The 22,138-nt window shown below is 36.5% G+C and overlaps 1 protein-coding gene across 1 annotated transcript in view; it reads left to right on the forward strand.

The window, feature by feature from the left end:
- The window catches only part of LOC104910876 (VPS10 domain-containing receptor SorCS2-like), a 48,907-nt gene that overhangs the window by 690 nt on the left and 26,079 nt on the right, over positions 1 to 22,138 (forward strand). The window contains exons 2-3 of the mRNA XM_019615168.2: positions 13,222 to 13,386; positions 17,396 to 17,469. Coding sequence (XP_019470713.1) covers positions 13,222 to 13,386; positions 17,396 to 17,469 — 239 coding nt within the window. The remainder of the gene's footprint in view (positions 1 to 13,221; positions 13,387 to 17,395; positions 17,470 to 22,138) is intronic.

Raw genomic sequence — 22,138 nt, forward strand, 5'->3', positions numbered from 1 at the left:
CAGTGGAATTATGGAGTTATATGACTGTAGAATTGGTTCTAGTTGGAAACCGTATCTGTAACATGCAGAGCTATATGGACCCAGATGACTGAGAAAAGTGTTTTAGCTGTAGTAGATGTAGATTCCCTACTCCGTAGGAGACATTGTGGCCTAAATCTGAGTCCACAAGTTATCCCCCAAAGCATAGGAAAATACATTCATTAACTGCAAACTTAAATGTGGATAAGAAAAAAATGTCAGCAATTATTTTGTACTAGAAAAGCCTTGGCATAGTGTTACACCTGTCACATGCTGGTTGGAGTTTTGTAAAAACCTGTATTGATGATTGTGCCTGGATTAGCAGAGGATCTTGAGGGCACCTTGATATCCTGCAGAAAGTGTGTGATGCGAACCAGGTGAGTGGGACTTACTTGAGAGATTGGGTCTGTTGTTTTTGAAAGTTTGCAGGGATTTGCTATTCCCTACCGTTCACCAGCACTGAGAAGCACCACTCAAAACAAATAAATTGAAAAAAAATAAATAATATCTTCAATTTGTTGTTTTATCCGGCTTAAGTTACTTCTTGGTAATGTGGTGTTTCTTATTCAGAGCTTGTTTTCCAGGAGGACAGCTCAGCTTCTCACTGACTTGCAGTGATAGCATTAAGTCAGCACGGTGCCACAAGAGATTGTTCAGGCATGAACCTGCGTTGTTCTGTTCTGCTCTCTTCCTTGCTGGCTGCAGCGATTGTAACAGCCTGAATCACACCTAGCCTTTCATTAATACCCACTGCCTCCCTACAAAACATGCCCATAAGTGTTTGCAAAGTCACATTCATAGCTCTAAAGTACTTAAAACTCTTCCTAGTGATAAGCCTTGAAAAAGATGCTCAGAACACAAGGCTTAGTAGAACCAGGCTTCTCTGTAGGAATGGATTTAGCATCTGAAATTTATGGAAAGCATGAAACATGACGATGCATTTGGGAATTTCTAGTGCTTAGCAATTTGCAAATCACGTCTCTAGTATATGACCAGTATGAATGAAATTAATTGAGTTAATTTCTGTTTATGATGGTGAAAATGAGGGCAGTGTGTAGTTCATTTGAATTAATTTGTCATAAATGACAGAATCGTGAAGGTTGAAAAAGACAAGTAAGATCATCTAGTCCAACCATCAAGTCTTCTCCACCATGCCACTAAACCATGTCCCTAAGTACCACATCCACCCTTTTCTTTTGTGGGCAGCTGGTTCCATGTTTGATGTCTCCTTAAAAATCACTGAGTTCTCATTTAAGGGTTAAAAAAAGAAAAAGAACTGAGTTCTAAAAATGCTCAGCAGTTCTCAGCACTCGAAGTGACCAGTCTGGTTTTCTCAGCTGTGTTTATTTACTTTTATCGTGGTTGCACCTACATGCAAAATATGATTGAGCTTGGCACTGTCCAAATGTGAAACAGAGACAGTCTTGCCCTGGGCAACTTGTAATCGGGCTCACAGAGGAGTACAGATGTGTTGTAGCCTTCTGAAAAATAGGGCTGTAGGCACATTGACCACGTTTTAGATGGTGGGATCCTATTGCTGCTTAGTTCATGAACTCAAACTTCAGTACTGTTTCTGCATCTCCAAATACCACCTTGATAGACAAGAACTGACAAATTTTAGTTATTACTTTCTGAAACATTTTGATTTAGGATCCTTTGGTTCTGTATAAACATGCAGTATTGTTTAGTAATCAAAGGAAGGTATTTCACAAAGGTCTGGTTGAAGGCAATTTGGAAAGACCAGCCATCCACCTGCGCAATCTTTCTTCTTGATTGAGGCTGTAAGGCTTTTTTCCCCTCTTGTGATTTGGGGTTCTTTTTGGTCAGCGTACTTCTTTGATGTCTTTTATGTCCCATGGGCATTTGCTTTTAATAGCAGTAAATGAATGATAGCCTATTCCTCTACAAACGTTTTTCTTGTCTGCTTATTAATTCTCTAAAAGAAATGTCTAGCAGCAAGCTGATGAAGTGAGGTAGATTTCAATGTGAGACACTGTCAGGGAAGAGAGTAAATAACTTTTTTCTTTTGTGTGTGTGTGTAGGTTTTTTGTTTTGGATTGTTTATTTTTGTTTTCTTTTGCTTTTTTCCTTGCCTGTCACTGAACTGCTTAACTTGCAATAAATTACCAAGAGCTGTTAGTGAATTAGTATGCCACCTGGGACAGGCAGTTGATTATTATGTGATTTCTGTTTACTTCTCTGGGATGGGCTGCAGTCTCAGATGAGTGCTTCTTTCAGGAAACTCACTTGTATAAATGACAAAACGCCATTTTTTTTTTCCTCTCAATACGGATTGTAGTGAGAGTTTTTAATTAATTTTTAATTATGTTAAAAAAACTCTTCATAGCTCCTAGTGTTGTTTTATGGCTCATCCTTTCTGGCTAACTCACACTGACACTAGTCTCTACCTAATTAGTTGTGTTGTATTGCAATGAGTTTGGTTCTTACAGGTTTTTAGGAACTTTATCTCAAATCCATTTGATATAGAAGACAATACAATTTCTTGTGCTTTTTAACAGTGACTGTGGTTCAGGGCTACAATGAATTAAAAGATAAGAGGTGAGGGACAAGGTTTCCCAAAGGTATATACTCTAAAGACATTCATAAACAAACATAAGAAAACACAAGAACAAAAAGCAAATGTTGCGGTTTTAATGAGAAAAGATTATTTGGAGAAAGATATGTAAATAAGCATTCCTAATTATTATAACTGGCACTGGAAAATTGAGGGTAAAATATCATCCTTCTAATTTAGGAAATCTGACAGAGGTATTGCCTCATCAAAATGCTGAGGTTATCTGCCTCGCTTTACCCAGGCATCTAGATTTCTTCAGCAAGATACACAGTGATTGTTTGGTGGCTCCATCTAGTTGTGGGTTTTTTTTGGTTTTTGGTTATTTTTTATTTTTTTTTTGAGGGTAGATCAAGAGACACCCACTGTGCAGGCTGATGGTAAACTTGTGAAGAAGTTCGATGAAGGCAAACACACGCACACAAAAAAAAATCTGGCAAATGGGATACAAGAACTCCAGCAAACTGTACTAAGAGATGGCGGATTGGCTATAGAAAGTAGCTCTGCAGATAAGATCTGGTGGGTCCTCCTTGAACACCCAGGAGCACAGCAGAGTGCCTTTGCAACAAAGATAGACACACTTAGTTTGGAAAAATGTAGTGAGCTGTTCCAGCAGAGTCTGATGGAAACATCAGTATGATGGGGTGTTAATGTACAGTAAATTTTATTATTCAGGCATAATAATTGGTCCTTTAAATGGAAAATTTGAAGTTACATCACAGTATGTAATTTTTTCATAAGTCAGAATAACTTCTAGCATTAATATGAAGATTTATTTATTTATTTATTTATTTATTAAAGCTTATTTCATTGAAGAGGAGGAGAGAAGGGAAGAGTTGCTTTTTTTCTTTAATTATTCCTATAATTCATTTTGCTTACTGGGGCTGCTTCTGCTAGCTCCATGTATGCCTACAATATATTCAGAATAATCAAATGACTTATGTAGTATCAGGTACTTGCTGCCAGTAAAATCAAAATATGAACGATACGGGGATTTTGGAGAAAACAGCAGAGAAATAATTTTATTCCCATCCTGTTGGTATTGATATTATTGGTAAAGAAACTGTGATGTATGTAAAGCCTGATATGAAATTCACATTATAGCCTCGATTACTAAAACAAAATCTTCCTAATTGCCAGCCCAGTGGTAAGCCCAGTGGAAAGAATTCTGCTATCAAGGAGGTCAATACCAGAGTCTGCATAACAAGCAGTTTGTGAAGTTCCTGCTGACTCTGATAACAGAATTATTATCCTAAGACTAACTTCAGCCTGAGGTTTTCAGAGGTCTGATTAGCTTTTTAACTTAGAAGAAAAAATAGCCATGTCGCTTTTGTTTACTTTTTCAGTGGCCATATCTCAGCCATATTTCAGCTGCCATATCTCAGTGGCAGCTGAATCTCTTTAGCAGTATGTTGTTAATCACAGCATTTGACTTTGAAGATAGCAAGACTCATTGTTCCTGCAACAACATGTGATTGCTCTAACAAAGTCAATGTCTTTAACCCAACAAATATTTTCTTCTTATGTGCATATGGGGGAACAGCCCCAGAAGAAATATCTTCTCCTAATGCACTCACAGGCCTCAGGAATCATGCTGCTAAATTTGTTTTTGTTAGTTGTCAGCAAAACCTGTCGGTTATGGCAAAATGATGCTTTTCAATAGAAAAAAGATGTTTTATACATTGTCTTTCAAAAGCTCCAATCAACACCTATACTAAGTACACATGGAGAAAACTAGCACAGTGAGTACCAGATTTGTGCATTTTCTAAAGCCCTACCTCAGTATAAAATGGATGTTTTACAAAAATCTAAACCCTGATAGAGAGTTTTGTTATCTACAGTGCTGCTAGAATCAGGCACAGCAGTGCTGTATGCTTCTGAATATAAAAGCTCTATTCTTCAGTGAAGTCCTTTTTCTATTAATGAGATTTGCCCTAATGAGACCAAAAATTACTTTAAAAGACGTTTCCTTTCTGCTTTTCAAGGGCCTTTTTTTCCAGTCCATTTGGACTGGATATCAAAGATAAGGGGAAATATTTCAATAGCAAGAGATTTTATAATTAAGCTTTGTATCCCACATAATGGAGATATATACGAATTCAAGTGAAAAATAATTATTGTTTTTCCAATGCTTGCTTCTGCTGCTCTGCCTTCCTTTTTTCTCCCTCTTGTGTTTTCCCCTTCAAAACCACATAATCAGCTGTGGCTTATGTGTGAAAGACTTGCTCAATGCAGCTCTTTCTCCAGGGTTTCTTATTTTCTCCTGTGGTTTAGAAAAGAAGAGTTGTTCGGTCTTTAACTACACCCAGTTTTCCATTAAGGAGAGTGCCTACAGTTCTTAAAAGGAAGCAGGTGCTTCCTCAAGGGTAAGGTCTTAAATAAGTCACTTCATATTGCCACTTACCCCTTTAGATACAGGAACAGACAAGTTCAAAATATGATGCGAGACACCTCTGTGACATTTAGTAGGTGATGCTGAGATGGTCAAAGTGTTTACCTTGTTCCAATCTTCAGAAACCTTTTCCAGTCAGTAGACCCTTACAGAGCTCTCAGTGATTCCAGCCAGCTGCTTCAGCACGCTTGGATGTATCCCATCTGGTTGCAGGAACCTTTGTGTATGTACAAGTATAAGTATGCATCTACATAGATCCTGTTTTAGATTGTGAAGCATATTCTTTTCAAATTTTAATACAGTCAGTGCACTGCTTTCCATAAGACCTGCTTTATAGAACTGGGAGAGAAAGGAATGTAGGTGTTTGAAGCTGATGTATCAGTTGGAGTTACAGATGTCTTGGGAGCATTATAACATGACCTTGGAAGGAACACCAAGAATTTGTTTTCATTTCAGGATCGAAGGGGACAATTTCGGCAAAGTGAGATTCCCCAGAGCAATGCTTTAAAATCTCAGTTTCTTAGTGTTTCTGGAAATTTCTTGCTCTATCTTGTAAGAGAATTGTATTTTATAGTAGAACACCAAAAGACATACCGCTTTGTGTCCTGCCTATTACACAGCATGGTGAGTCCTGATCAGTCCCGTACAACTGATATTTTTAACCACCACAACTGCCTTCCTCTCATTTATGTTTTCTCTTTGTCCCCTGGTAACTGTTCATTTAATTTCTCTTTGAGCTCAGTGCATTTTTTCATCCAAACAATTTAATGGTTGGAGACCAGGAACTGTTTGACCTCTCTCTTCATTAAATTAGATCAACACATATATGCAGCCATTTTTTTGTGCGCATCCATTATACAGTTTTGGAAGTGTTGTTTTGTATTTATGCTCTTTGATGTGTTCAGGCAGAAAATATTTGCAGGTTTACTGGAAGTCTGCAGAATAACTTCTTGAATTAGATTAGTTGTGAATGCCCAAGCTAAAAAAGATCAGTATGTGCCTGTTCTGTCTGGGAAATAATAACATTTGTGGAGACGTTGGTAAGAAAGAACAAAACTTGCCCATTTCTGCTGTGCTATCCAAATCCTTTTTTCCCTCCAAGTCACGCAAAATGCCCTTATTTTATGGGCAATATAAAACTTGGTGAGAGTACATTCCCCTGCTGTGACAAGAACTGGCCATATGTCTCCCCCAGTGCTATTCCCCACTCAAGCTGCTGATATAAAGCATACTGGGAAAAACTATCTGATCTTATTCCTGATTTATCAAAACATAAAATTTTCAATGAAACTATTTGAATATGTTAAATATCAATATGATAGTAAACAAAAATACTGAAATGTAACAAGAAATGTAGAAAAAGAAAAAAAAGCAAACGATATTGGCTATCTGTATATTAACATTATGTACCTAATACAGCTTTTGCACCTCTCCATGTGAGTTTAGCCTATGCTAAGAGGTTTGTTAGATATATTAATGTTAATCCCTACTAATTAACTACTGGTTCAAAATAGTAACAATGTGTTTTGTAGAAGGTGAATAATATATGTCACTTAACTGGAGTTCTACTCTTTCAAAGAGCTGTTAGGAATGAATACATCAGTATTCCCAACAACTCTGTGAGGTGGCTCTACAAGTAACACTATCAAAATTTGCTGTTAGAGGAAGAACTGTCTATGAAGACACTGAGTACTGTTTCTCTCTGTGCTGTGACCTTTGGCATATTCACCCCTCTGATATGGTTTTTAAACAAAGCATTCCTCATGAAAATTTGGCCTGCCACTCAACTTGGGTGGCAATGAATTTTAGATTCCAGCAGGTTCCAGCAGATGTGTGAAATTTGCTTGCTTATCCTACCCAACACTTCTCTAAATAAGAAAACTGAAGACTGGAGCTGCAGTTAGCATTCCCCAGAGATTGATTCAGCATAGTCAGCATCTTTGAGGTGTACAGCTATAGCAATCAGGCATATTTAAATATGTATCAGTTACCAACAAGTGCAATAGAACGGGATTTTTAGACTGGTCATCAACATCAATCAGAACTTTTGTAGTTGTTTCTCTGTGGGCATTTCTTACTATGATATGTAACCAGCCTTAAACTTGCTGCCTGTATGGTGAATGTTCTTGAAAAAAGGCAACTTTTTCAAAACTGTTTCCTTTTACTAGCAGACTGTGTAATTGCCTAGTTGCAGTTTAAGCCAGCTTTTTCTCCTTCGTGTTGCTATAATAGCATGTTAAATGTTGACTCTGATGTTTATTCTCCTTATGTTCCATTTGTAAATAAGTGGTCCAGTTGGTAACCAGCTCATTTTAAGATCCTAAATTCTTAACATTAGGATATTAAGTGTTGTTTGTACAAGATAAATAATATGACAGGTTCAGCTGTGTTGCTCAAAACGATTAATGAGGTGGTCATAACACAGGGGAGCTGAAACTCTACTATCTGCTTTCCATTAGCTCCACTAGGATTGTTTCTCATAGCCCTTCACTATATGATTAGTAGAACAGACATTTCTTGGGAGCCCTCCTTAACATTCCCACCTTCCATTCCCTAATGGCAGTTCTCACAGAAACTAGCTGCTATATTGAAACGTTTGACAATTTGGAAAGGACTCCTTAAGAGAAAGGAAATACAAATTCTGGAAGAAGCTGTGAATGCTCACCATGGAAAGTACTCACCATATACTATTCTGGGATATATATATGCATGAAAATGCATTTATGCAATTCAGTTGCACGCAAGCTGGCTTTCTAGATCTTCTCAATTTTCAGTGATTCACTAGCGATTATATTCATTAATAACTATAACATTTAAAAGGAGTGAATTTGAGTTCAACTTCAAGGAAAAACCTATAGGATTAAACTGCCAGCTGGAAGGCATTTTATTTTACTTTCTGTTTGGAATTACCCTGGTTTGATTCTTTATATATTGTTTTTTTACCACTGAGAGAGTAAGGGGACTATATTTCTCTCTGCAGCTTTTCCACTCTTGAGTTATCAAGTCTTCCATACCATCCAGGAAAAAATCACATCCCTTGGCAGTCCACTTTGTGTTTTATGAATGCTGTCTGAGAAGCAACATCTCATTTACAATTGTCACCAGGAGCTAGAGTAATTTCTATATCAGCCAAGGACATCTAATAACACATAAATAATGTAAATTGTAAGAACAAGAAAAATAGATGACTTATTTACTTAATCTAAAAAATGAGGGTGTGACTGCAGTGCTGTGGAGCTATATCAATACTGCCTGAGATTGGCAGTACTGCTATGAAGACATGCAGTTTTATGTGCTGGTAGCAGGAGTTTTGGGGCTGGCCTGTGCCCAGAAGCCTTGTCTCCCTTTCAGACAGCAACTTCCATCTGAGCACAGCATTACATGTTCTTAATGGAAGTTAATTGACCTTACTGGGGATTGCTCATAAGCTTGAAATTAGTTCCATCTTTAAGTATTTTGCTGGAATGCATCCAGCACTCTTTAAGATTAATTCCCAGTAGCCAAGTCCTCTGTGTCCAGTGGGAGTTGCATCTACTGAAGGATGCGGAGAGATGCAGGTGCTTCCAGGGCGTGCCTGGCGTCTCTTGAATAGCTACTATGTACCCTTAAATGAACAGTTTCTGTATTACAGTTTCTCACTCATCCTGAGTTATATTTCTTTTTCCAAGTTCAGTTTAGAGTTAACATGAAGTGTTTTGATTTCAGACCATACACAGAATTACATAATTCAAAAAATGGTATTTATCACCTGTCTTATCACTTATTGCAGAATTCTCCTGTGGCAAGTCTGATGATACAAGTCTAGAAATTACATCCTGCTGGACTTCTGGGTTTTCTTTTTCTTTCTTTCTTTTTTTTTTTTTAATTATATATTAAAGAGAAGGAAAGGATAATGAAATCTAGAATTATATAAGATCAGTTGCCAAAGCTGGAGAAAACAGCAAAATTGTAATATGCAAGAAGAATGCCTTGTTTTAGAGAAAGTGCTGATTAAGATCAAATTTATCTTCAGCTTACATTTTTATTGGACCTAAGCTTAGGGGAGGAGGATTATATTTCAGAAACGGTGCAAATGATGCATGTTAATATCCTATGTTTATTGCCACTTGAAATTACAGCATGGCTTTGAATTGCTGCCAAATCTATAGTTAAGACTCCATGGTAATCACTATGATTATTCCAAGTTTTTGTGGTAATCGTGGGAAGAAGAAGTATGATGCCCAGACTACGGTAGCCTTAGCTGTCAGCATCTTTTTATCCTTTGGGGTTCAGGCTGTGATTCTACCCAGCAGAGGGAACAGGTAGACATACACATTGGCCAATCAATCCTGAAAGAGAGATTAAATATAAGTGGGTTTAATCACATTATTTTTGGATTTATTTGGCTTTTATAATTCCTAACTACTTCACTAACTTCCTGAAACAAGAAAAAGCATAGCTTTTCTTTATTTTTTGGAATGCTTTAATTCCTATACTGACATGGTGTACAGTTTTTCATTTTTATTAGGAATCTCTTTTGCTCTCCTTCATGTTGATGTATATCATAGCTTCTTTTTATTGACTTTCTTGGTAATCTATGGGATATGTTTTCACCTTGAAATATTCTTTTACCTTCACTTAACTATTGGAAGTTGTAGATATACATTTGATCTAGATGTATACCTACATGTTCCTGTAGTTTATTTAGCTGATGAGAAATGAAGAGGTGAGGTCAGGGATAAACAGAATAATGTTAAGCTACAGTTTTACTAAAAAAATATTAAGACTTTGACGAAGAGGGAGAAATGCTAGTTAAAAAGCACAGTCTAAAAGAAGCTTAGGTGAAGTTTAGATGTGATTAAAATCTGTTCTGGTTTTTGGATACTAAATTATTCAAGCGAGTAGTTGTTTATTCTGAGTTAAAACCATCAGCAATCACTTTAAGCCAGCTCTCCAGATAGTATGTCCTAGTTGCATCCCTTCGTCTGTTGCTAGTAGGAAGGTTTTGGTATTTTTTGCGTTTACAAAGTAAATAATACTTGTTGTGGAAAGCATTTAATGTGGGGACAATGTTTGTTCTGGAATATTTTCCTCAGTAAGTAGTGCTAGCCAGCAGGCAAGACTGAACTCCCTGTGTGTTAGCTGTGGGGAGCAAATCTGTATGCCTGGCACAAAAACTATGGAAATATATATCAGATCACTGAATTAAATTCAAAAATATTTCATTAAATGAATTATGATACGTGTGTGGATAAGAGTATGGTTAGGGACTCTCTCGTGTATGCTTAAATGTCTGTAGTCTTCAAGCTACATTTTTTTCTCTCAGATTTAACTCTGAAAGATGCATAATATATATATTTTTAAGGACAGCATTAGCAAATCTCACAGCGTGTTTGCATTTCATTATATCTGACATTTTTCTTCAGGCTTACATGTCCAGAATAATGTTCTCTGAAAAGCTGTTTTCTGGGTTCTTAGTATGGGTGAGAAGCAGGTGTGCCTACACACAAGGTTCATCAACAGTGACAACTACTCTCAGCTTTATAAAGTTAATTCCTTTATTATTTGGAAGTCAATATTTTGGTATTCTTGTCCTCATAAGATTTACTGGGCTGAAAAAAAAAAGCAAGACCTTCACACTGTAGGCAAGACTTTACCTTTCTCTTCAAGTACAGCCTATGCCTTTTCTGGTGTATACCCTATACTGATTTGTCTTAGTTCTATATGAATGTTTTTAAAGACATAAACAGAAGGGAATGTAGATAATGACATTTCTGGAAATTATTTGGACTAGAAGACAGTATCCAAAGGGATTCCAAAGAACTAAGCTTTCAATAAAGAATTAGTGCTGCTTCTAGTTATGCAGCATGGAAGAACTCATACACACTGCATGCTAAGCATGAATCTCATGACCAGCCTTGTGCACAGTCCACATATTAACGTTCAGGACAAGGACATACCTGGGCAGGAGCTTCATCAGGATTTGTTGATATCTCATTGCAGCATTGCATGTGGAATTTGCTTGGCCCTTTCACACAAGACCGTGTGGTTCTTTCTGTGATCTCATCATTAGCTAGCAGGTTTGAACATTAAGCATCTCAGGTAGAATGCTGGTTGTTTGAATTCCTTTATTTCTAAGGAAATTATGATGTTTGAAGCCTAAGCTGCAGTTAGCAATGTAACAAGGAAAGAACAAGTCTTCATGATGAGCACTGATACTTTTCTCAGTGTTGTGATGCAAGTAAAGAGGAAGGGAAGCACACTATAACCACATTCAATTTTAGTCTGGTGTCAGGCCCTCTGCAGAAAACTGCTGAATGAAGATATTAAAGGAATCTTTGAGTGGTGTACCTGGGTTGTGAGCCTTATACTTGGATTATATGTACTAGTAGATTAAACAGATGATGTCTGAAGAGTTTACCCAGGGTAAAGGAAGCCATGCACATTCTAGATGTTACTTGTGAAGGTGTCATTTATAGAAGCCTAACAATAAAAAAGACATCTTCATACTTTTGGGTAAAGTCATAATTAAAAATATAGAAAATTCTAGAAAGATTACTAACCTAGTCGCACAACTGATCACCACAGATATGACTTAATGAATGCTATAGGATGGGGTTTTGATGTGGACCATGGACAATGAAGTATATGTGTAAGTCTCTTTTTCAGCAATGTATTTCAATATGTGCTTCATTTTAGGTTCATAAAAACTATGCAGAAATTTGTGAAACTGTGCATGTGTTTCAAGTACAAGTGCACATACTTAAATATTCACTTTTTCCCCCAAGACTAATAGCGGTAAAGCCCAGACCAGCTGTCATTTCTGTGCAATTCATTAGGAATTTTAATTTTTTGGACTTCAGCTTTACTTTAAAAAAAAAAAAAAGACTACGTAGAAGAAATGGTACAATTTTTAATATATTTACTTCCTTGTATTCATATTATTCTAATGCTGTTTGCATAACTGGTTGCCATTTATCTCTTAACAATTTACATTAACCATATAGCAGTGCTTAGGATTCTGTGGCGTCTTCTGCAACATTTGCTGAATATTTAAAATATGTTTTGATTACAAGATTGTTCTCATTTTTTTTATTGTTTTTGCAGAGTGAGCTAAATAGAAGCCAGCTGGCATTTTGAAAATCTGTTTTGTTTTTGGGCTATCAGTGTATAAGGGCACCTTTTCGCTTGCAAGCTGGGCCTATTTGGTCTGGAAAAACAATAAAAATGGGTACTCATATTGGCATTTTTTAACTATGCTATGACATGTTAGTGAACTGCAAAAAGTGAAGAAAATGAGAAGAGTGTAATTCTGATTAGATTATGTGAGGAGAATATCTTTGTTACTGAAAGCCTGATAGGATATTCAAACAAGAGAAGAGCTCAAGCTATTAATATGTTTGAGTTAAGGTATTATCTGGACATAAGAAGGAAATGCAAATAACTGAGTTACAAATAACAAAAAAAAAAAAAAGAAATATCTTTCTACTCAAAGAGTTTCAGCAGGACTTGAAGCAATGGAAAGATATTATAAAATAGTTTGTCCTCATGGTGAATATTCTGATAGAACTATAGCAGTGATTACATTTTTACATTTAGTATTTATGAATGCAGCTTCACTAGAGGAGGTGATGTATCTATATGAATATGTTAAAATGAGTCATTATTAGTTTTAACTCCTTTTAGGTTATCTCAGGATTTTCTCATGTGGCATCATGTACCTTGCATGAGGACCAAAATCTAAGGCTGTCGCTCTGAGTAGAGATGAGAATTGTGATCAGTTTGGTGCAGTTTGCAAGGGAAGTTATAGATTTTGAAGTAGGGAAGACTTAGGTTGGATATCAGGGGGAAGTTCTTTACAGAGAGAGTGGTGAGGTGCTGGAACAGGCTGCCCAGAGAGGTTGTGGATGCCCCGTCCATGGAGGTGTTGAAGGCCAGGTTGGATGGGGCCCTGGGCAGCCTGGTCTAGTATTGAATGTGGAGGTTGGTGGCTCTGCCTGCGGCCGAGGGGTTGGAGATTCATGATCCTTGAGGTCCCTTCCAACCCAAGCCTTTCTATGATTTTCACATTCATAGATTTGGACAGGGAAGATTAATAGGATCATATCTTAGATACCTTTCAGGGTTTTTTCCACAGAATTTTGAAAGATGGGGTATGCACAAATTCTGACATATACATAAGAAAAAATGAATAGGCTTTGTTTTCTGTTTTAGAGAAAACAGTCTTCTAAGTGAATGTGTTGTTGTTGTTGTCTTTTAGATCATTCTTGTAAGTTCTTCCCATAATGACCGTGACCAAAGCCTTTTCATAAGCACAGATGAAGGAGCTACATTCCAGAAACAACCCATTACTTTCTTTGTGGAAACTCTCCTCTTCCACCCAAAAGAAGAAGACAAAGTACTTGCTTACACAAAGGAAGGCAAGGTGAGCCGTGAACATACTCTGTTTGAAGTTTAGCAGCTATGTCATTAAAAGGATATGAAACTTTTGGGTTGTGCTGCTGAACTTGGTGTTTATGAAAGCAGTTATCCAGAAAGAAGCCATATTCAGTGTTTGAGAAGCTTATTTGAATATTTATTTCATTCATGTCCAGTTTTTTGCTTTGTGGTAGCTTCAATCCTGTCATTTTCAATTGATATGGTTATTGGTAGTATTTATCCTTCTGTATAATAAATACTGCCTCTGAAATGTACCTCTCCCTAGAAAATGACCATAAGCTACTGCTCATTAATTTATAATATAATAGAAAGTTAATGAAGCTGAACTACTGCCTTCAAAGGGCTTTCATGGGATGTAAAATAAAATAAACTGTTCAATCATACAGCAGAAGAGTATTTAGGGAATCACCAAATCTGTAGAAATGTAGAATAATTCTCTCTCATGATATATTTATAACACATTCAGAAGTTGCATTATGTAGTTTGTACATTTTGGCCATCTTTCTTTTTTTTTTTTTCCGGGTTCTATTATAAAGTCATCTCTCTGGGTGGGTACAACTGAACACCAGTGAGTGAGCACACATTCTGTAAAAAGTGTCATTCATCTCTTTTTCACAGTGCCCAAACTACAGCTTTAAAGTCACTGCAGTTCTGGTTCTGATAGTGCTGTTGCCTCACCTCCACTGTAACTCCTTTTTTTAAGCTGAAATTAGACAAACTCCAGTCCATTTCAATCCTTGTCAGAGATCACAAAGCATTTGTATATAGTTGGTGAGAGTAGTAGGAGTAAGTTGCTGCAGTCAACTGCTGCACTGACTTCAGTTACGTTATATCATTTTATATTATATGATATGTTATATGATACATTATATTGGGGATATTTCCAGAGGTATTTAACTTAATAACTGATCCCTAGTTTGTGTTCACAGGCATTTGCAAGTAAGGATGGAGGCGGTATGAAAAAGATTAACAAACCAATCACAGTCTCTTGTCTAATGGAGTGTTTTACTTACCAGCTTGAATTCTAACTCGTAACACAAGTTAGAATTAGCTGTTACAAACGTGATGAATACTTTTTATGAGAACAACATGCATCAGGAAAGCTAAAAGTTGTGAAAAGCCAATGTTATGAAAAGTGCCATTTTCAGTTTGACTTTTGTTTCTGATGATTGACATAATCTCTGAGTTTTGTTTAGTTAGGAGATTAACTGACTCAAAAAACAAAGTGGGAGATTCTTTAAGTGTCATAGTGTGATGGAGGACATTGACCATCCACACACAGCCAGTCATTAAAAATATTTGCCAGAAAAGAGGAGGGACTAAGAGCTCAAAGCAAGCCATTTCCTTTGTGTTTTGAGAAATTATATGTGATATGGAAGTTTTCAGGCATTTTATACATGGATAGCCTCCCAAAGTAGTGATACTATTACTTGCCACATTAAAACACAACTGGACAAAAAAATACAAAGCAGTCAATAAAGAATAACTTTTCAATAGTAGCAAGAATATTTTAGGTAATCTCATAGACTTCTCTCAGGGTTTTGTTATGACACTAAAAAGAGTCAACCATAAGGACGTACTGGATAATCCCTACATCTTTATCTGAGATGTACAAGAATGAAGGGTGCCTTTCACTATAACTGTACAAATAACCTGCCCAGTTGTATAAGATCCTTTGTGTAAGATCTGACATATTTGGCATAGCAGGAAGAGGAGGATGAAGTGATATTGGCAAAGAATGATTTTAAAATCAGAACTGTGGCTTGACACAAAGAAGTCACTGTACTAAAACCAAAGGTATCCAGAGAGGGCGTTAATCTGAATTTGGCCTGGGGAGATTGTATACTTTGGATTTTTGAGTTAATTAATACTATTTTCACTGAAATAAAGTCATATCAAAACAGTGACATAATCTAAAACTCAGGAGAATCCATTCCCTCCTGTTACTCAAATGATTTCTTGCAAAGGCTCTTTGCAGACATACAAGGAATGTGGGATCGTGTCCTTTGTAAACAGCAATCATTGAATCTTCTCTGTCTACTGGAGCATCACAGCCTGTCTCACAGCTCCTGATTTGATTTACTTCTTATTCTCTATTGCAATATCAGCATTGTTCTTTCATTCAGAACCCCAGATTTTATTTAAATACAGCTCTAGCCTCTGGCTGACACTATAAATGAATGCAAATCTAGTCAATGTAGTTGGACTAATCCATTTACTGCCTCAAATCTATACTCCCTTTTTCTGGCTACCTCAGTTATAATGAATAACAATCAGCTATTCACTGAGCTTGATAAATGCTTTTTGATTTTTAAGATTCAACAGAGATATGGTGGATTTTGATTGTTCACTAAGAGTCTGTAAAGGTGGGGAAAACTTAGAGGTACATTTTCCTCAAACCATTCTATGATTCTATGATTTTCAATTTCTTTTAAAAGTGATTCCTTACAGCTATTAAATGGGTGATAAGAAGCATCTATTAGAAGTGTTTTCTGAAGCCAGAGATTTTAGCTGACCACTGTTTCCACCTCATCTATAAACTTATTTGTCAGTTTTATCGTATCCACCTACTATAAAGCAAAACCCACATGGATCTTTTTCTTCATTTTAAGGAGGCTGAATATGTGCTAAGGTTAGGTACGCATTATTTTTTATTAATTTTGAATAGCACATCAGTTAAAAATCCATCTTGGTTTTGAATGTGCCTTCTTATTCCTATTTCACTCTCCCTTTCAGTCAGACTGTAAGGTCTTTTCACTACAGTGAACCAAGCTTGTTTTTGTCTATGCATCAACTAGGTCAGTATTATTGTAAGCAGTCAGAGTCCTGACCATAGTTTCTTACCACAGCTGTGATTTGCCTGCTTTAATGATTGTGCAGTGGAGTAAAGCCCAGTAATTGTGAAGTACAAAGTAAGTGGGGAAAAGGATGTTTTAGTTCTAATTCAAATTTAAGTAAATCTACCCGTGGAGTTTATGTTGAGGGAAGTTATCTAAGGTTTTGCATAGTGATATAGCTATTTTTCTCTAGTAAAGACTAATTTATTGTAGTTTTTTACGTTAATCATTGAACTTGTAATTTTAAAACAAGCATTTTTTACTAATCCTCATAAGACTCTCCCTAACAGTTGGTGACTGAACTGATGAATTATTCCCACATCAAAATAGAACCATTTTATTTGCATTTTTTCCCTATTAGAGATATTAAAAGAAAGCCTATCAGATGTAAATTGGATTAAATAAGAAATGCATGTAGACAGCAGGGGGCTCTAAGCATGTCTCTATAGAAGCATGGTAGGTATTTGTAATTTAAGCAGAGGAACAACATTATGGGATAATGTGAAGAAAATAAATAAAGGAGATTCTTGAATAACTGTTTTATCTCCTGTTTTATGTGGGGAAAAACTGCTTTGATGTCTACTCTATTGATACCCATCCATATCATTAGTGTTTGCAGGCATGAGCTGTTCAGAGGGAACTGAAGTCTTCTCTAGGCCATCTTCTGCCTCTACTGAGTGACCATTTCTCACCTTTCCTCATCAAATCTCTATAGAATTTCTATGATATCTTTTGGTTCTATTTTAGCAGGGTTTTTAATCTAGTGACTTCCTGTCTTAAGTGTGTTTAGTAGAATTAAAGATTGAAGAATAAAACAAGTGTTTGTTTGGTCAGTGGATGGAAAGGAGAAAATAAGTGTCCTTGTACCCTCTCTCTTTTGTAACTTTGCTGGGATCAAAAAGAATCTGACACAAAATGAATTATGGATTATTTTCATGGTAAACAAGTAGATATTGTCACCAAGTTTCATTCTTTATATATTATGTTTTAAAAGATTTTCTCTGTGAAAAGATATTACTCTGAAAATCATTGTGGAGAGTTCCTGGAAATGATTTTTTTATTCATATGCAATCATTTTAATAGTGACATAGGACCTGTCTTTTAAGATGTACATCATTAAGTTTCCTCTCACCTGATTTTTCTCATTTTGTTTTGTAGGTTTATGTATCCATTGACTTGGGGAAAAAATGGGTTCTTCTTCAGGAACGTGTTTCAAAAGATCATATTTTTTGGTAAGAAAACTGTTACCTTCCAGATTAAAAAATGAACAGGAAATATATTTCATCCTAATCAAGAAGGATATTTCCAGAGGTGCAGAGAAGAACAATAGGACCCTTCATGTCTTTTGCAGGTTGAGTATGTCAGCATTGCTGCATCCGCTATTGCCAGTTTGTACTCACACCAGTGACTGTGCTGAGTGTCAGTGTATATAGCGGTTACAGGTCTGGATCTGTGGAGCCAAAGATTAAAGAGAACTGTAATGTCCAATGAAATTGCTTTTTGTTTTAGTGGGAAAATTGATCTTTAGAGAGGAGAACAGTCTTTTCGCAGAGAAAAAATCTATAACATTTTTTTAAGAAAGGTTGAATCAGACCTTTTAACTGGAGTCATATATAAACTTAAGGAAACTGATGGAAAATGTGACTATAGGATACACATATAAAATTGTTTTATTTTCAGGTCAAATATTTGACTGTCTCTGAAGGTGCTTAAGAAGTGGTTTAAGCAGATAGAATTTTTTTTAAGGATAAGCCAATGCATATATTTCCTGCAAGTGAAGTATTTGCAAAATATGTAACTTAATTTAAACTTAAACTTTGCTGGTATTTTTAATTGATTTCAGCTTTTGAAGTTGTCAATTTGCACACTTGGCAGCTATTTGTTTTCTATGGGAAAAAAACAGAGAATACCACTTTTCATGCTTTACTTCAATAAAACATGAATAAACATGCATAAACATATAATTATCAATTATTAGTATATTTTTATTACAGTACTAATCATAACTTGCTGGTCATTTTCCTTTTCTAAATGGCTTTTGATTTTTTTTAGTTCTAGAATTGTCCTTGCAGAAATCGTGGGAGTTGTTCATACTTCCAAGCACTTGTTTTGTTCTGCAATGTCTTCACTATCCATACTTTTAGAAAAGCAGCCTCTGGTAACACCACTCTGATTTACTCCAGTTTGTCTCAACCTTTTCTGCTGAAATATTAGAATCAGCCTCGTGCTTTTTCGCTCCTGTGAAGCATACCCTTACCCAAGAACTTACTATTGCATAGCAGCTGGAATGTTACAGGCAAAATGCTTCACTCTCAACTATCATCACTTAGAAGTTACACTGTGGGTCAGAAGTGTCATGTCTCCCTAAGTAAAATTGCATAGAATGTAAATTAGGAAGATATTCAGCTCAATCTTTAATTAAATAAACTTTTAAAATGCATGCAGCCTGAAAACCATTCAAGTCACTAGCAAGCACATGCTTAACATTGTGTCTGTATTTTGCTGTATTTCAGAATCCTTATACTTATTTATATCATTCAGACACAATCAGGGAAAGCATCCCAGAACTTTGACAGAAATAACTCCAATTTTTTACTTCAAAAAAATGTTTTTTCATAAATGTCACATTTCTCTCAGTTAAGAGTAATAAATTCTGAGAGCTTGTACGTTTATAACCATTAAAAATAATTTGTAGGTTTTTCTTTACCCCTTTTCTGTGCATAGATCTCTCTGAATTTCCTCAAGAATTGTATTGGCCAGCAACAGCAAGAATTTAAGGGCAGATGTTTAGCATTGCCCCCTTCTATTAACCTTACTAAGCACCATATCACATGGGATGTTGCAATACAGAAAGAATCTGCTGAGAATGGAGGGTTGTGTGTGATGGCATTCCCGTGGAAGTTCTTCTGTCATTCTAGAAAACTTTCTACTATTGCAGGGCTTTCATCACCTGAGTTATCATAAGGCTGGATAGAAACCAGTGTTTGTGTAGTATTCTGAGAGCTGTAAGAACATGAGCTTCATCAGGCCTTGGTTACTGGGGAACTCTCAGCTGAGTCCAGTATTGTGTTCTTGGAAAAATGGATTTGATGGATGGACCACTCGCTGGATAAGGAATTAACTGAATGGCCGCACTCAGTTGCGGTCAACAACGCAGTGTCCAAGTAGAGATTGGTGGTGAGTGGCGTTCCTCAGGGCTCAGTGTTGGGACTGGTGTTATTTAACATCTTTGTAGGTGACATGGACGGTGGGATTGAGTGCACCCTCAGCAAGTTTGCGAATGACACCAAGCTGAGTGTTGCAGTTGACATGCTAGAGGGAAGAGATGCTATCCAGAGGGACCTGGACAGGCTGGAGAAGTTGGCCCATGCCAACCTCACAAAGTTCACCAAGGCCAAGTGTAAGGTCCTGCATCTGGGTCAGGGCAATCCCAAGCACATATACAGGTTGGACAGAGAATGGCTTGAGAGAAGCCCTGAGGAAAAGGATTTTCAGGTGTTAGTTAATGAAAGACTTAGCATGAGCTGGCAATGTGTTCTTGCAGCTCAGAAAGCCAACCATATCCTGGGTTGCGTCAAGAGAGGTGTGACCAGCAGATGATTCTGCTCTTGTGAGACTCCACCTGGAGTACTGCGTCCAGTTCTGGGGCCCCAACACAAGAAAAACATCAAGCTGTTGGACCAGGTTCTGGGGAGGACCATGAAGATGATCAGAGGGCTGGAGCACCTTCTCTATGAGGACAAGCTGAGAAAACTCTTCAGCCTGAAGAAGAGAAGGCTCCAGGGTGACCTTATAGCAACTTTCCAGTACCTAAAGGGAGCCTACAGGAAAGTTGAAGAGACATGTTAGAAGGGCATGTAGTAGCAAGACAAGGGGAAATGGTTTTGAACTGGAAGAGAGTAGATTTAGACTGGATATTAGGAAGAAATCCTTTACTGTAAGGGTGGTGAGACACTGGAACAGGTTGCCCAGTGAGGTGGTGGATGCCCCTTCCCTGGAGGCATTCAAGGTCAGGCTGGATGGGACTTTGAGTAACCTGGTCTAGAGGGAGGTATCTCTACCTATAGCAGTGGGGGTTAGAACTACATGATCTTAAAGGTCCCTTCTAAACCAAACCATTGTATGATTCTATGAATATGTAGCATCTACTACATTAAAGACAGGTGAAATTAATTAAAATTAGTTGCTTATCTCTATGAATTTCAGCATGTGTCATGCTGATAATGGCTGGTTATGCCAAGCCCATTTTGTTTTCTTCTTTTAGTATCCACTAAGCTTTTTCACAATATAGAGGTTCATAGGATAGCCCAGGATTTTTATTTCAGCGTGGTAACTACAAATATCCAACAAAATATTTTCCTGTGCTTTTCAAAAACAATTTCCTGCTCCTGTGCCTCCAGCAGCAGTGAGATCTTCCTGCATTTCCTGAAGAAGCACTTTTTTTATTCACTGAAAATCTAAATGCAATGAATTTAATGTAATGTCTTGTGTATTTATATTCTGGGGAGGTCAGTAGGGACTGAGTAGTTTAAACTATTTATGTTCAGATCTTATGCTGTAGGTTTATAAGCAATATATTTAAATAATCTTCTAGGCTTTATTTGCTTTTCAAGTATTCTAGTCTTTCCATTAAGTGTTTTTACAGATTTAACGTATGGAATTTGGTCTTTCATTATAGTGGAGCTAATGGAAAGATTATTGATATCACAGGAAAGTGTATGCTATCATTTCTGTTTTAGCAGCACAGAGTATTTTCATCCATCTGTGATTTAGTGTGGCGTATTTTTCCCCCTTCCCAGCTGTTTTCCCAATTTATTTTATTTGTACTTTTGGACAAGAAAGTTGACTAATCCTTCATAGAAGTTTTTCTTCCCTTAGCAACGTAGCAGGCAAAAACAAAAGAGCTACAGAGTCTGCAAATAGATGTAAAGATGTCTGTAAAACTTATGTATTCTAGACTTTTTTTTCTTTGTTTTTTTTTCATTCAAGTCAAAAGGAAAAATCAAAATATAACGAAAAATAAAATTAAAAAATAAACAAACTTGTAGTAAGCTTTCCATGTGGAAATACTGAAAACAAATGCTCTGACATTGTTTATTGAGAAGCTTGTTTAAGTTTATCAAAGGAATGTCATGATATATGGATTTGAAATTAACTTTAAAAATTCTGTTTAGTATCAGTGCAATTAAAAACAAAATACTTCATTTTGTATAAACACTTTAAAAATGGTTATTTCTTTGTAAGTACTAGCTGAAAGTTTTATTTTGTGAAAAGCTTGAATTTTGATAAAGTTCTTCTGCTTGAAAATTAAGAAAATGTTTGTTACCATGGCCAATTTTACTGCTGCATTCAAACTATCACCAACCATTGCTGCAATGTGAAGATTTCTATTGAAGTGGTGTTGATAGTGCCTAACTTGGAAGTACTTTTGTCAGTTTTTAGTATGTCTGTGGGAGAGAATACAGAGAACTCTAGAAATAGAATTCTATAAGCAGTCCCAGCAAAACATTGAACGCCCACACGTCATATGGTATGTAATTGGTTTTATATATTGAAACTATTCTTTAAAAAAAAAAGTAAATTATGTGGTAATAGTCCAGAAGAAGAAAGAATTCTGCAATTTGGGATTTGTCTCTCCTCATATTCTTTTTGGTTTTTGAGGCTTATGCACCAGTTGAGTTCATTTTGATTTCTCAAAACAGAGCATATAGTAATACATAAGCAAAGAATAGATTGTGAATCAGCTGTCTATGCCAACACAGATATACCCCAGGACAGTAAGTCTTGAATCAGTAATTTCTAGAGAATTAAGTCGAGCATGTTTTCACTGTCATTTTGTCTGGAGCCTTAAAAATGGAATATGTGGATCCCGTGCTATATCTATCACTCTTATTTTTAGAT

This window comes from Meleagris gallopavo, chromosome 4, assembly GCF_000146605.3.
Source record: "Meleagris gallopavo isolate NT-WF06-2002-E0010 breed Aviagen turkey brand Nicholas breeding stock chromosome 4, Turkey_5.1, whole genome shotgun sequence".
In the NCBI taxonomy this organism is placed as follows: Eukaryota; Metazoa; Chordata; class Aves; order Galliformes; family Phasianidae; genus Meleagris; species Meleagris gallopavo.